The sequence below is a fragment of the Myotis yumanensis genome, unplaced genomic scaffold (assembly GCF_028538775.1).
Source record: "Myotis yumanensis isolate MYYU_CA2020_CCGP unplaced genomic scaffold, mMyoYum1.0.hap1 SCAF_23, whole genome shotgun sequence".
Lineage (NCBI taxonomy): Eukaryota > Metazoa > Chordata > Mammalia > Chiroptera > Vespertilionidae > Myotis > Myotis yumanensis.
This window is the reverse complement of record NW_027223774.1, coordinates 876,510-891,326: the sequence shown is the minus strand read 5'-3', so window position 1 is coordinate 891,326 and position 14,817 is coordinate 876,510. Positions and strand designations below refer to the sequence as shown.

General features: G+C 50.5%; 1 protein-coding gene across 2 annotated transcripts in view; it reads left to right on the top strand.

Annotated features, from left to right (window-relative positions):
- Nucleotides 1–1,112: 1,112 nt before the first annotated feature.
- The window catches only part of LOC139000150 (zinc finger protein 551-like), a 36,218-nt gene continuing 22,513 nt past the window's right edge, over nt 1,113–14,817 (top strand). Inside the window, exons 1-4 of one of the 2 annotated variants that reach the window (XM_070402447.1) lie at nt 1,113–1,353; nt 4,643–4,766; nt 7,171–7,294; nt 8,226–10,214. In XM_070402447.1, coding sequence (XP_070258548.1) covers nt 7,174–7,294; nt 8,226–9,964 — 1,860 coding nt within the window. In that variant the 5' untranslated portion in view covers nt 1,113–1,353; nt 4,643–4,766; nt 7,171–7,173 and the 3' untranslated portion in view covers nt 9,965–10,214. Of the gene's footprint in view, nt 1,354–4,642; nt 4,767–7,170; nt 7,295–8,225; nt 10,215–14,817 lie in introns of those variants that run through there. The other variant, XM_070402451.1, reaches the window with a different exon arrangement.

Here is a 14,817-nt window from a genome sequence, read left to right as displayed (position 1 = left end):
GTTAATGGTGCTCGCTATTGCGACATGATAATCCATTACCTGATATGCTATTCCTTACATAACCCTATACTTTATGAATCAATAAAAAATTTACAATTTTTAATTATAAACCTGTGTTTTCTATCAAAATTACTTCTTGCGTGAATTTTGGGACACCCTTTACTAATACATTAAATGAAGTCTAGGTTTGTAGACTTTGTCAATTTCCTTGGCATAAATACTCTCATCATGGTCAGCGTTAAACTGCCAAAGTGAAAGCATTGAATATGCACATATTTCAGTAGCACATCATTGTATTTTATTTCCAACAAAATGATACAGTTGCCACAAATATGCTCCAGAAATTTCATAACACAGTAAAATTATTGGGAAGCCTCAAGTTTTAAACCTTTTTGTAAAGTTTGATTTAAGTACAATTGATTTAAGTCATACATTCAAACAATATTTTTAATTGATTTCAGGGAGGAAGGGAGAGGAAGAGAGAGATAGAAATATCAATGACGAGAGAGAATCACTAGAAGGCTGCTTCCTGTACCTCCCCTCTCCCTGGGAATTGAGACTGCAGCCCATTTATGTGCCGTGACCAGGAATAGAACCATGACATCCTGGTTCATAGGTCAATGCCCAACCACTGAGTCCCACCAGCTAGGCTGTAGTATTTAAAAATATATATATATTTTTTAGTTTTATTGCTTAAAGTACTACAAGGGGTATTGCATATGTCTCCTTTTTTCCCCCGCCCATGACAATCAAAAAATATTTTTTTGAAAATATTTATTTTTTATTGTTGATAGAATTAACAGATGTCTCCCATTCCCCCTATATATATATAATGTTTGGTGGCTCTATTCCAGGCCTTCCCTCCCCTCAAAGATCTGTCAGTATCACCAGTTAAGCGGACCTCCAGTCCCATCTTGTCCTCCAGCTCTCATTGTGGGGCCTCAAACCAATACTCACCAAGGTCCTTGGCTGGGATGAGGCCAGCTCTGGATCTTTGCTAAAACTACATTGCCCAGAAAGCACTGCGCCAGAGTCAGCCGGGTTTGGAGCATTTTGTGACCTGCACATCCGGTTAGGGCGGGACTTCCGGCCTCCTCCTCCCGTCAGCCATTTTTAAGGCTCCCGTGGGTTCCCAGACTCCCAAGCTTTCCCGCTTTGGTGGCGAGTAAGAGGAGGCGTGGGAGGCAGCGTCCCTGCCTTTCAGGGCGGTCTGAGCCCCGTGGTGTTGGGGTGTCCGAGGCTCCCCGCCTCCTCTCCGCCGACAGAGGCCCCTCGGCCTCACCCCATCGGACCCTCCAGCCTCGGGGCCGGCGCCGCTCGGGTCCCGCCGCCCAGGGCGCAGCGTCCAGCGCAGTGAGTCCCCGTGGGGCCCCGGGGTGTGAGGGGAGGGAGGGCGCCGGGCTGCGGGGCCGCCGGGGGAGGCCGTGGGGGGCTGAGCCGGGAGGGGGCACCCAGGCCTGGTTTGTGTCTAAAGGCGACGGAGAGGACGAGCGGCGGGTCCGGGAGGAGGTTCACTTCCTGCTCCGGGCGCCGGGGCCGGGGGTGGTTGTGAACAAAGAGGGACCTTGAGCCCCGAGGGCGGCGGGCATCACCCCCCCGGGGCGGGGCCAGGGCCCTGAGCAGCCGGAGCCCCTGGGTCCTGGGGTGGGTGCCCGGCCCGCAGCCCTTTAGTTCCCGCCGGTTCCTGCGGGCGCAGAGCCGCTGGGGGGACGGGGCTGTGGGGCTCCTGTCAGGGCCTCACACTATCCTGGCCTCTGAGGTCGTGGGGTCCTGGGCTGTCGGCCCCTCTTCTCGGGGGACCTTGGACCTGGGGACCTTGAAGGGACACCAAGCCCAGAGTCCTAAGTCCAGGTCAGGGGTCAGATGAGTGACTCTGTTATGCCCAGAGTTCGGGGTCCCCAATAATCCACGACCAGGGAGCCTTTTCCGATGCAAAAGCAAAGGGTCTTTTATTCAAGCCGGGGACTTGGTCCCCCTCCTGCCTCCATTACTGGATGCAACAGAGAGCCCCGAGTTCTAAGAGAACAAAGAATTTATAGGGCTTGGGTCAGGGGGTGGGGGCTCACTCGGACCACTGATTTGGCCGATTCTGGTTGGTTGAGTGGTGGCCGGGGGGCTAATGACGCAAGGGTAGGGTGCAGCTAGGGTCTGGTTACACAAAGACAGGAGGTGGCTAGCATACTTTTGGCCTTGGGCTAGTTTCCTTGCGTTCCTATTGGCTGAGATAAGGGCTGGCTGAGCAGCTGATACATTCTATGGCTTTTGCTTGAAGAGGAGTTAGGAACGCGGTTATCAGCCCCGTTCTGTCCTTTCAACTCCTGGTTTTGGCAGCCAGTGGAATTGTGTGTGACAGGTCCTTCCGCGCATGGGCTCCAGAATGTGCAAAGGCTTAGAGTGCAGACTAAGCTGATTTAGAGATGAGCAGGTAGGGGTCCATTTTTTTTTTTTTTTAAATAACATATGCTTTTTAAAAATATATTTTATTGATTTTTTTACAGAGAGGAAGGGAGAGGGATAGAGAGTTAGAAACATCGATGAGAGAGAAACATCCACCAGCTGCCTCCTGCACACTCCCCACTGGGATGTGCCCGCAACCAAGGTACATGCCCTTGACCGGAATCGAACCTGGAACCCTTCAGTCTGCAGGCCGATGCTCTATCCACTGAGTCAAACCGGTCAGGGCAGGGGTCCATTTTTTAAAAAAGTAGGAACTGGAAACAGTGGGACAGGAACCAAGTGCAGAGGAGCTTTGTGACCACTTGGGTTTCTGTTCTGCTGGTGATGGGGTCATTGGGGTCATGGGAGCAGTAGAGCAGGTGACCTGTCCCAGGTCTCATTAGACTCCCTGTGGCTGCAGCCTGATGCACAGGATGGGTGTGAGGACAGTGGTCGGAGGCCCAGGACGGAAGCTGCTGTGATAATGCTGGTGAGAGTGAGGGGACCTGGAGCACAGTGGTGCCTGTGGGTGTGGAAGAAGCAGTTGCATATGGATCAGGGTTTTAGCTGTGGCCCCTGGATTTTCTAATTTTGAGGATTGGAGAGAGAGGTAAGAATCAGAGATGATGTAAAGGTTTGGATTTAGCAACTGAAGGAATGAAAGCATCAACTGAGATGGAGAAATTCATAGTGGAAAAGTTATGTTCATGAGGAATATAAAATCTTTTATTTTTGCCTTTTAAGTTATGAGATATTTCAGAGACCAGTTCATGACCATCTGGAACTCTGAGGAGTAGTTCAAGATGAAGACTACTTAAAAAAATATCCACCTACACCAGGGAGGAGTTGAAGGTCACCTATTTTTATTGGAGGTAGAAGAGTAATTCAAAAAAGGTTAGACTGTGGCTAGTGTATATTTACTTCTTAAACACTCACCCAGATTTCTTGAGACCCCTTGTGTGGCCTGGTGTGTTGCATCCAGTTTGGTTGATTTGCTTATGGACAAGAGGGGACATCTGTGAGACTCACTGAGCATGGGGTAGAGGGTCACAGGCTGTGAGTGGAGAAGGGACATCAAGTGCAGCAGCAGTAGAGGCGGGCTCTGGATAACTGAGATCTGATGTGGTTCTCAACAGGTGAGGTTGAAGGAAAAAACAAGTTGGGAAGGAGGCCTTCATAGCAGAACTGAAGGCAGGGTCTTGGGTGTGGGCAATGAGAGTCAGGTTATTACATGATACTGTTTGAACTTGCCATGCAGGCTCTGGAACATACATGCTGAGTAATGACTAAGACCAGGGAGATGTCTATGGGAGCTGGGGCTACGAGAGTGCAGGTGTGAGAGAGGTGTGAGAGAAGGAGTGATGTGCTGTTGGAGAGGGAGTGTGAATTCATGGCCACAGGTCCCTGATATTGCAATAGAGGGAATGAAGGTTGAGTCCATTTCTGCTGTTAACTGGGGAATTTTATGGTAACTCCTGAAAAGATGGCTGTTGTGGCACTACATGCCAGGTCCAGAATTTAGGTGTCATATAGGTGCACACCTGCCTGTGGTTGTTGGGCTGATACAGTGATCAATAGGAATGGGATAGCAGACATTAGTGTCACCTCGGCTTGAATATGTCTACTGGTTTCGAGAAGGCGAGTTAGAATTTTGAAAAAAGGTGATGAGAAAACAACCCGCCCTCTTCCTGGCCTGTATGTGTTGTCTTTGAAGTGGTGACTCTGGGAATAAAGGTGTATGAGAGAAGTGGGATTGGAAGAATTATGTGGAACAGGGAGCGCAGTGTTGGTCTCAGCAACCACGATTGTAATCGAAAGGTGACCAGTGATGTTTGATTATCAGGGTTTTGGAAGGAGAATTTGTTGGATAACAAGGATACCGCCCCAAAGGACCAGTGTCAAATCACTCACCTCTCTCTTTATGGCCAACATTTTTCTGTCCCCTGTGTTGGTGACACCCATTGCATTGACCCTAAATGTGAGGCCCTGAGTTCAGGTCTAATCAATCTGTGCATCTGCTCTGTTGCTGTGGGAAGACACAGTATCAGTAGGAATATAAGGAGAGAGTGACTCTGATGGATGCAAGGCCTGCTATTTTCTGTGATGAGGGAGGAGGGAGCAGATGGATATGGAGAGTGAGAAGTATGACGAAAGTAAAGACTAGGAGACAAGCTGATCATGCACTGAACTGTTCCCATCACGACAGGATATGGACTTCGAGGACGTGGCCATTGCCTTCTCTGAGGAGGAGTGGGGGCTCCTGGATGAGGCTCAGAGACTTCTGTACTGCGATGTGATGCTGGAAGTGTTTGCTCTGGTCTCATCTGCAGGTAAGAGCTTCACATTGTCCCAGTGTCCTGAGGTGATTTCTTCTCCTCATTTATTCTCCAAATGTAGCTTTCTCTCTCCCACTGCAGTGGTTGCAGTGCCTCTGGGGATGGAACTGAGAGCGTCTATAACTGCTCGCTCTGCCCGCCCTGTAGATCCTCTGGGACCCGCCCCGCCCCGCCCAAGCCCTGCACAGAGGCATTTGCCGGAGAGCCTCAGGCAAAGACTAGATTAGCACCGCCCTAGAGATTCAGCATAGTAGCTCTCCCACTGCAGACACAGCTGACTCTCATAGCCAGTTAGCCTGGAGGTCAATTCACCCCCAGTATTGCTGACAACAATCAAGGCTTAACTACAACAAGACTGCGTACAAAGACCACAAGGGGGTGTACCAAGAAAGGATAAAAAATTCGGAGACAAAAAAACATGACAGAAATGGAGGATATAGAGCTAAAAAACGCACTTTTAAGGGCTTTCAATAATTTGCTAGAAACTGCCGATAAACTTGATGAGAGCCTCAAGAAATCTAATGAGACCCTCGATGTTGTGATAAAGAACCAACTAGAAATTAAGCATACACTGACTGAAATGAAGAATATTATACAGACACCCAACAGCAGACTAGAGGGGCGCAAGAATCAAGTCAAAGATTTGAAATGCGAAGAAGCAAAAAACCCAACCGGAAAAGCAAAATGAAAACAGAATCCAAAAATACAAAGATAGTGTAAGGATCCTCTGGGACAGCTTCAAGCGCACCGATATCAGAATTATAGGGGTGCCAGAAGATGAGAGACAGCAAGATATTGAAAACCTATTTGAAGAAATAATGACAGAAAACTTCCCCCAGCTGGTGAAAGAAATGGTCTTACAGATCCAAGAAGCGCAGAGAACCCCAAACAAAAGGAATCCAAAGAGGACCACACCAAGACACATCATAATTAAAATGCCAAGAGCAAAAGACAAAGAGAGAATCTTAAAAGCAGCAAGAGAAAGAAAGTCAATTACCTACAAGGGAATACCCATGACTGTCAGCTGATTTCTCAACAGAAACTTTGCAGGCCAGAAGGGAATGGCAAGAAATATTCAAAGTGATGAATAGCAAGAACCTACAACCAAGATTACTTTATCCAGCAAAGCTATCATTCAGAATTGAAGGTCAGATAAAGAGCTTCACAGATACGGAAAAGCTAAAGGAGTTCATCACCACCAAAACAGTATTATACAAAATGCTGAAAGGTATCCTTTAAGAAGAGGAAGAAGAAGAAAAAGGTAAAGATACAAATTATGAACAACAAACATGCATCTGTCAACAAGTGAATCTAAGAATCAAGTGAATAAATAATCTGATGTACAGAATGAACTGGTGATTATAATAGATCCAGGGACATAGAAAGGGAATGGACTGACTATTCTTGGGGGGGAAAGGGGTGTGGGAGATGCGGGAAGAGACTGGACAAAAATCGTGCACCTATGGATGAGGACAGTGGGTTGGAAGTGAGGGCAGAGGGTGGGGCGGGAACTGAGAGGAGGGGAGTTATGGGGGGGAAAAAGAGGAACAAATGTAATAATCTGAACAATAAAGATTTAATTAAAAAAATACGGGGAATTTTAGGGTAATTGCCTGAAAAGAGGGGTGTTGTGTTGCTACATGCCAGGTCCAGAGATTAGATGATATTTACCTACCCAGCTGCCTTTTGTTGTTGAGGGCTGACACACTGACCTATAGGAATGAGAAGCATACCAATACAGCCATGTTACCTAGGCTTGAAACTCTCCACTGGCGTGGGTAAAGCAGAAGGGTGAAAGAGAAATAGGTTATGGAGATGTTGAATAATTTTGGAAATGAAGGTGGTTAGGAAACCACTCATGCTCACCAAGGCAAATCTGTTACCCTCAAATTTCTACACCTGGGAAGGAAGCTGTGTGAGAGAAGTGTTTTTAAAGAACTATATGCAACAGGTAGTGAGAACTGATGGCCTCAGCACCCTGGAATGGGGGTGTAAGGGGGAAGTGTATTTGGTGCCATGTATTTGGTGTCTTCGAGGAACTATCTGGGGGACTACAGGAGACTGCCTGGCAAGTGAAGCATGAAATCACTCACATCTCTCCCTGTCCTATGTTCTTGACACCCACTTTATTGACAAGGGGCAGTGTGGCCTACGTGTGAGGCCCAGAGCTCAGGTATCTTTTCTCTGCTCAACTGCCTTTATTGCTGTGGGAAGACACAGCATCAGTAGGAATATAAGAAGAGAGCGACTTGCATGGGACCAAGGCCTGCTGTCTCCTCTGATGTGTGGAGTTGAGGGAGCAAATAGTTGGGGCGGGGGGCCGGGGCGGGGGAGCATGATGAGTATAAAAGCCTTAGAGAAAAGCTGATCATGGTCTGAACTGTCCCCATCACAACAGGATATGGACTTTGAGGATGTGGCCGTTGCCTTCTCTGAGGAGGAGTGGGGGCTCCTTGATGAGGCTCAGAGACTTCTGTACTGCGAAGTGATGCTGGAAGTGTTTGCACTTGTGTCATCTGTAGGTAAGACCTCCAAATCACTCTTGGTGTGCTGAGGTGATGTCCTCTCTTCCTTCATTCTCCAAACATAGATTTCTCTCTCTCTCATAGCCAGGCAATGGCTCTGCTAATTTCCCCCACTGTCATGTAAAATGGGCATGGCTGGCAGGGGTGAGCTCTGGGGAGACCCCTGAGCAAAGGTCTCTAGGAACCTCGCTAACACCCACTGCCTCACAGGTGTAGCAAGTGTCTGGGAGTCAGGAGCCTTGCAGTGAGCTTACTGGGTCCCAGCTTTTAGTTACTCTTCCCGGGAGGGTGACTGGATCCACCTGCATGGCTTCTGCTTCTCCCTCCTTCCTGTAGCTAAGGGTTCTTTGTGACGGCCAGTGCTACGTTATGGTCTTTACTGACATGAACCATGAGCAATTCTTGTAAGACCCTCCATCAACTGTCCGCAATATTCTCTTCCGTGAACACTGTTCAAGCTGTGATGCTCCGGGTCAGTGCTGGCTGCTTGCCTCTCCAGTATCTCCCACATTAATCTGCACATGTCTTATGAGGTGCACATACCTGCTTAAGTAGTCCTCGACAGCAGCTACTCCTTTTTTGAATTTTACTAGGAATAAGACCTAAATAACCTCCTGCACAGCTTGCCCCTGTCACTATCAAACAAGCCCTGCTGAACGCTGTTAGCAGAAGACTGGGCTGGAGATCTGGCTTCTCTTCCATGATCTGCCTGCCATGTGTTGTGTCATATTTCTGGTGAGGCCTTCCCTGTTTTGTGATGTTCAGTGGATGAGACCTTCACAGCAGCCTCTTATTAATCCTTCCTGCACCTCTCTTATTTTCAGACCATTGCACAGAACCCATGAATTATGTACAAAACACTTTAGCAATTGGATTTCCCCTCTCATGCCAGTCAACACTCAGTACCTCAGCATTTCTGTCTTTGCAGGTTGTTGTCATGAAACAGATGAGGAAGCCTGTTCTGAGCAGAACGTATCTGTACAAGGAGAGTCACAGGTCAGGGCTTCTAAGACAGAGCTAGTAACCCAGAGGATCCATCTGTGTAAGCGGTGTTTCTCTGTGTTCAAAGCTATTCTGCACCTGACTGAGTCACAGGCAGCAGACATTGAGCAGAAAGCCTTCTTCAGTGATGCATGTGTGAGAGACTTCTGTTTCAGTGCAAACCCTCACCAGCAGCAGGGGGAAGTCAGTGGAGAGAAGCCCTGGAAAGAAGCTGTGGACAGGGCCTCATTTGTGACCAGGTGCAGCTTCCAATCTTGGGTGCCTTCAACCAATACAAAGGTTGGGAAAGTCTCCCCAGGCATCTCAGGGCTTCTCCAGCAGCAGGTAACTCTCAACACTGGGGAGCCACACAGTGAAAGTGAGATTTCACAGGAATTTGTTGGTGGAAAAAGTCATCACAATTGGGGTGGACATGAAAAAACTGACAGCAACAGCAGGAAAGTCGTTCAACATCAGCGTATCTGCTCTGAAGAAGTCAATAATGAGGGTAACAAAAGTGGGAAAGTTTCTACACATACATTTAACCTCAATCAATGTAAGAGTGTACACACTGGAGAAAAGCCCTATGAGTGCACTGATTGTGGGAAGTTCTTCAGGCGATGCTCTACCCTAACTGAACACAAGAAAGTTCACAGTGGTAAAAAGCCCTATGTATGTGGTGATTGTGGGAAGTCATTCAGGCATAAGTGTGTTCTCAACATTCACCAGAAAACTCACACTGGTGAAAAGCCCTATGTGTGTGGTGATTGTGGGAAGTCATTCAGTCAAAAGTGTAGCCTCAACAGTCACCGAAGAACTCACACTGGTGAAAAGCCCTATGCGTGTGGTGATTGTGGGAAGTCATTCAGGCATAAGTATACCCTCAACATTCACCAGAGAACTCACACTGGTGAAAAGCCCTATGTGTGTGGTGATTGTGGGAAGTCATTCAATAAAAAGTGTAGTCTCAACGTGCACCAGAGAATGCACACTGGTGAAAAGCCATATGTGTGTGGTGATTGTGGGAAGTCATTCAGTCATAGGTATAACCTGAACAGTCACCAGAGAACTCACACTGGTGAAAAGCCCTATGTGTGTGGTGATTGTGGGAAGTCATTCAGCCAAAAGGGTAGCCTCAACAGTCACCAGAGAGTGCACACTCGTGAAAAGGCCTATGTGTGTGGTGATTGTGGGAAGTCATTCAGTCAAAAGTGTAGCCTCAACCGTCACCAGAGAGTGCACACTCGTAAAAAGCCCTATGTGTGTGGTGATTGTGGGAAGTCATTCAGCCAAAAGGGTAGCCTCAACAGTCACCAGAGAGTGCACACTCGTGAAAAGCCCTATGTGTGTGGTGATTGTGGGAAGTCATTCAGGCATAAGTATACCCTCAACATTCACCAGAGAACTCACACTGGTGAAAAGCCCTATGTGTGTGCTGATTGTGGGAAGTCATTCAGTCATAAGTATAACCTGAACACTCACCAGAGAACTCACACTGGTGCAAAGCCCTATGTGTGTGGTGATTGTGGGAAGTCATTCAGGCAAAAGGGTGGCCTCAACAGTCACCAAAGAACTCACACTTGTGAAAAGCCCTATGTGTGTGGTGATTGTGGGAAGTCATTCAGTCAAAAGTGTAGCCTCAACAGTTGCCAGAGAGTGCACACTGGTGCAAAGCCGTATGAGTAGTGAATGTGGGAAATCATTTTGCTCTAGTCACCATCACCTTAATCACAAGAGAATTCACACTGGAGAAAAGCCATATCAGTGTACTGATTGTGGGAAGTCATTCAGGAAACGCTGTAACCTTATCCGACACCGCAGAGATCACTTTGGAGAGAAGCCTAATGAGCTGGGAAATCATACAGGCAAACCGCTGCTCTCACACATCATCAGAGGGTTCACACTGGAGAAACGCCATTTGAGGGTTGTGATTGTGGGAACTCCTTCAGCCAAAGCTCTATGCTCACGGGCCACAACAGAACAGTGTTATTAGACACCTGTCTGTTTTTCTTCCAGCCCTGCCTTTTATTGCCTGTACAATCAGGCAGTTCACATTGAGTCTCTGAGCCTGGTTTCCTCCCCAGGAAATAGATGGTTAAGCCATGTCAGCTTGCGGAGAGGATTAAATGATATAATTCTTGTGAAGCATTGAATCCAGGGCCTGACAGGTGTAGTGAACACTGAGTAACTTAGCTCCATAGCTTCACAATGTGTGCTGACTGCAGATATGCAGACATTGTATGAAATGTTGACTTGTTGGTCTTTGTATCTTCTCAAATTTTGTTGTTAAATGAATAGGGTAGGATTGTGTATGTTGTCTCATAGCCTGCTGTTTCTTGTACAAATGTGAAATTTGCAAGTTAGAAATAAAAGCTCTGACAGCTGGAGTGGGGCTGTTGTGTGAGTGTCATCTCATGCACAGAAAGGTTGCCTGTTCGTATCCTGTTGAGGGCAGAAGCCAGTTACCTGGCTAGATGCCACTGGGGGCGGGGGGGGGGGGGGTGGGAGGGAAGATGCAGGAGGCAGGCAATCAGTGTTTCCATCTCATTTCCTCTCTAAAGGTCAATTTAAATATATATATATCTCCATTTAGGTTTGTAGCCTTCAGGAATAATAGAAATAACGCATTTCACCCTGAGGAGCATTCTGAGCTTCATTTAATCTGAAATATTTCTAAACATAAGAACAGTTGCAGACAATACTCTCCAGATTCCTGAGTCAAGACCCCAAATCTTAACTTTTTCATTTCCCAATGCCACTGTCCCCCCCCACCCCCCGCCCCAGCCACCACCTGCAACCACAGTATTTACAAAGGTCAGTGCCAGGTATCATCATGCCATCTGCAGGGCCTGGAAAATTACATTCCCCAAACGGCAATGTGCCTAATGATGGCTGGGTTTAGCCAATGAAAACCCAGGAGAAGCACATGGTCCCAGTGCTTATTGGTTTGGGTGGGACTTCCATTATCTTCCACGTGGTGGTCATTTTGACCTTTTTGTTGTGTTTATGGAGGCAGAGGGTCCAGGACTGGGTTACAACCAGGAAGGGGCTTCATGGGCAGCGGCCCGGCTGTGCAGGGTGTCTCAGGCTGGTGGAGCCCCCACTGGCGGGATTAAGGCCTCTGTGCCTCCCAGACTCCTCTCTCCTCAAAGGGTTCACCTCAGCCTCATCCCATGTACCCTCCATCTGACGGTGCTGGCGCGTGTCTGGTTCTGCAGCCCAGGTCACAGTGTCCAGAACAGTTAGTCCTTCCTGGCTGATGTGCCTGTGGTGGGGGAAAGGGGCTGTGGGCCCCAATGCCTCTATGAGGACATGGTGGTGCGGCTGAGCCAGGATTGTTCAGCAAATCCCAGGCCTGTTTTTGTGTCTAAAGGCGACATCAAGAGGCGAAGTTGTGCGTGAGGAGTTTTACTTTCATTCTCAGGAAGCCGGGGTCATCGTTTGCCGTGATCAGTAGATGGACATTGTGTGAGGCAGGGTTCTGACATTTGCCCAAAAACTGCCCAGAGGAAGAACAGTCTAGAACAGGGGTGGGCAAACTTTTTGACTCGAGGGCCACAATGGGTTCTTAAACTGGACCGGAGGGCCGGAACAAAAGCATGGATGGAGTGTTTGTGTGAACTAATATAAATTCAAAGTACACATCATTACATAAAAGGATACGGTCCTTTTTTTTTTAGTTTTATTCATTTCAAACGGGCCGTAGTTTGCCCTCGGCTGGTCTAGAAGGTACAAGCAGGAGGGCGGTAAGCAGGACCCTGTAGGTGATGAGGTCACTGGCAGGTGCGCACTGGACTGAGCCCCGAGGGCGGCGGGCATCACCCGGCCCCGGGGCTGGGCCAGGACCCTGAGCAGCCTGAGCCCCTGGGTCCTGGGGTGGGTGCCAGACCCTCAACAGCCCTTTAGTTCCCACCGGTTCCTGGTGGTGCAGAGCCGCTGTGGGGACTGGGCTGTGGGGCTCATGTCAGGGCCTCACACTCTGTGGCCTCTGAGGTACTGGGGTCCTGGGGCTGTCCAGCCCCTTCTTACCCTGGGACCTGGGACCTTGAAGAGACACTCAGCCCTGAATCCTGAGTCCTGTGGGTGAGGACACTAGGGGGCGCCAGCTCCCCTCTTGCAAGTGCCGGGACCGGGAGCCTGTGGGCGGCCAACAGGGAAGGAAGAGGAGGGCTGTGAGCCACAGGTGCTCTGCATGGCGGGAACCAGGTGCGTTCACCCCGCAAGACGCAGTAGCCGCCCAGTCCGAAGGGCAGGGGCAGGTGGAGGCAGCAGGTCTTCTGAGCTGCAGGAGGAGGAGGAAGGACAGGTCCTGGGAGAAGGCCCCAGCTGAGCCCTAGTATACATTTTTAAATAAAATGTAATGTGTATTTTTTATTGTCGATGGTGTTGAGATGTCTCCCATTCCCTGTGCCTATGTCCTTTGGGGGTCTCTCCCCGTCCCCCGTCCCCTGGGGGGCCTGTCGGTCTGTCCCCGTGAACCCGGCCTCGGACCCCATCTCCTCCCCCAGCGCCCCCGGCAGCGCCACGTCACCTTCACTCCCCAAGGTCACAGCCAGGGGCGCGGGAGAAAACTACATCACCCAGAAGGCACTGCGCCCGCGTCCGCTGAGGTGGGCGCGTGTGGGTTCCTGAAGGTTCGGTTAGGGCGGGACTTCCGGTATCGTCCTCGAGGCGGACGTTGTGGCTTCCGGTAACGGACCTGCGCGGCTCAGCGCGCGCCTGAGCGTTGGTGGCGCGAAGGAGGAGGCGAGGGAGGCAGCGTCCCCGCTGCGCAGGGCGGGCCTGAGGCCGGTTGAGCCCCAAGACCCGGAACTGGGGTCCCCGAGCCTCCCCGCCTCCTCTCCGCCGACATAGGGCCCTCGGCCTCACCCCATCGGACCCTCCAGCCTCGGGGCCGGCGCCGCTCGGGTCCCGCCGCCCAGGGCGCAGCGTCCAGCGCAGTGAGTCCCCGTGGGGCCCCGGGGTGTGAGGGGAGGGAGGGCGCCGGGCTGCGGGGCCGCCGGGGGAGGCCGTGGGGGGCTGAGCCGGGAGGGGGGCACCCAGGCCTGGTTTGTGTCTAAAGGCGACGGAGAGGACGAGCGGCGGGTCCGGGAGGAGGTTCACTTCCTGCTCCGGGCGCCGGGGCCGGGGGTGGTTGTGAGCAAAGAGGGACCTTGAGCCCCGAGGGCGGCGGGCATCACCCCCCCGGGGCGGGGCCAGGGCCCTGAGCAGCCGGAGCCCCTGGGTCCTGGGGTGGGTGCCCGGCCCGCAGCCCTTCAGTTCCCGCCGGTTCCTGCGGGCGCAGAGCCGCTGGGGGACGGGGCTGTGGGGCTCCTGTCAGGGCCTCACTCTCTGGTGGCCTCTGAGGTCGTGGGGTCCTGGGCTGTCGGCCCCTCCTCCCGCCCTGGGACCTGGGGACACTCAGCCCAGAGTCCTGAGGCCACGGCTGGGGCTTTATGACGTGGACCCTGGTTTTGGCAACGAGTGGAGTGAGAGGTGGGGGTTCCTCCCAGAAACAGGGACCAGGATGTGCAAAGGCTCAGAGTGAAGACTGAGGTGGTTCAGGAACGGGCAGGTGTTCTTTTAAATATATATACGTTTATTGATTTTAGGTATAGACGGGGCGGGGGGGGGAACGGGGGGGGAGGGGAGAAACATCCATGAGGAAGAAACGAGGATCAATCTGTTGCAGGCATGTGACCTGACCGGACGGAGGCCTGCAACCTCTCAGTGCATCCTGGGTTGATGCTCAAGCAACTGAGACCCATCAGCCAGGGCTGTAGATGACCTCGGTATAGGGAATCATGGGCCCTAGCTGAGTTTTCTTTTAATATATTTTATTGGTTTTTTACAGAGAGGAAGGGAGAGGGATAGAGAGTAAGAAACATCTATGAGAGAGAAACATCGATTCAGCTGCTCCCCACGCACCCCCCACCGGTGATGCGTCCGCAACCAAGGTACATGCCCTTGACCGGAATCGAACCTGGGATCCCTCAGTCCGCAGGCCGACGCTCTATCCACTGAGTAAAACCGGTTAGGCATCCCTAGCTGGTTTCGCTCAGTGGATAGAGCTAGGCCTATGGACTGAAAGATCCCAGGTTTGATTCAAGTCAAGGGCACATGCCCAGGTTGTGGAATCGATCCCCAGTAGGGGGCGTGCAGGAGGCAGCCAATCAATGATTCTCTCTCATCATTGATGTTTCTATGTCTCTCTCTCCCTCTGAAATCAATAAATATAAACAACATATAGGGAATCATGCTCAGGATGATAATGGTAATAGTTGCTCAGATGGGACAGTGTGGGTCTAAGGACTGGCTTTCCTGCCGGGGCCCCTGTTTGTGGGAGGTGGGTGTCACAGCACAGCTTGGGGACAGAGTGGTCATGTAGAGTGTTGGGGAGAGAATGGTTTCCCAGTGGCCAAGGCCTTTAAAAGATGAGTGGACGTGAGATGAATTGGAGGCCGAAGAGTAATTCCAACAAGAGGAGATGAGAGTTGGTACCTATTCTCTAAACACTCACCAGGGTTTTACTGTGACCCTTGGTGTGTCCTGGGGTGTTG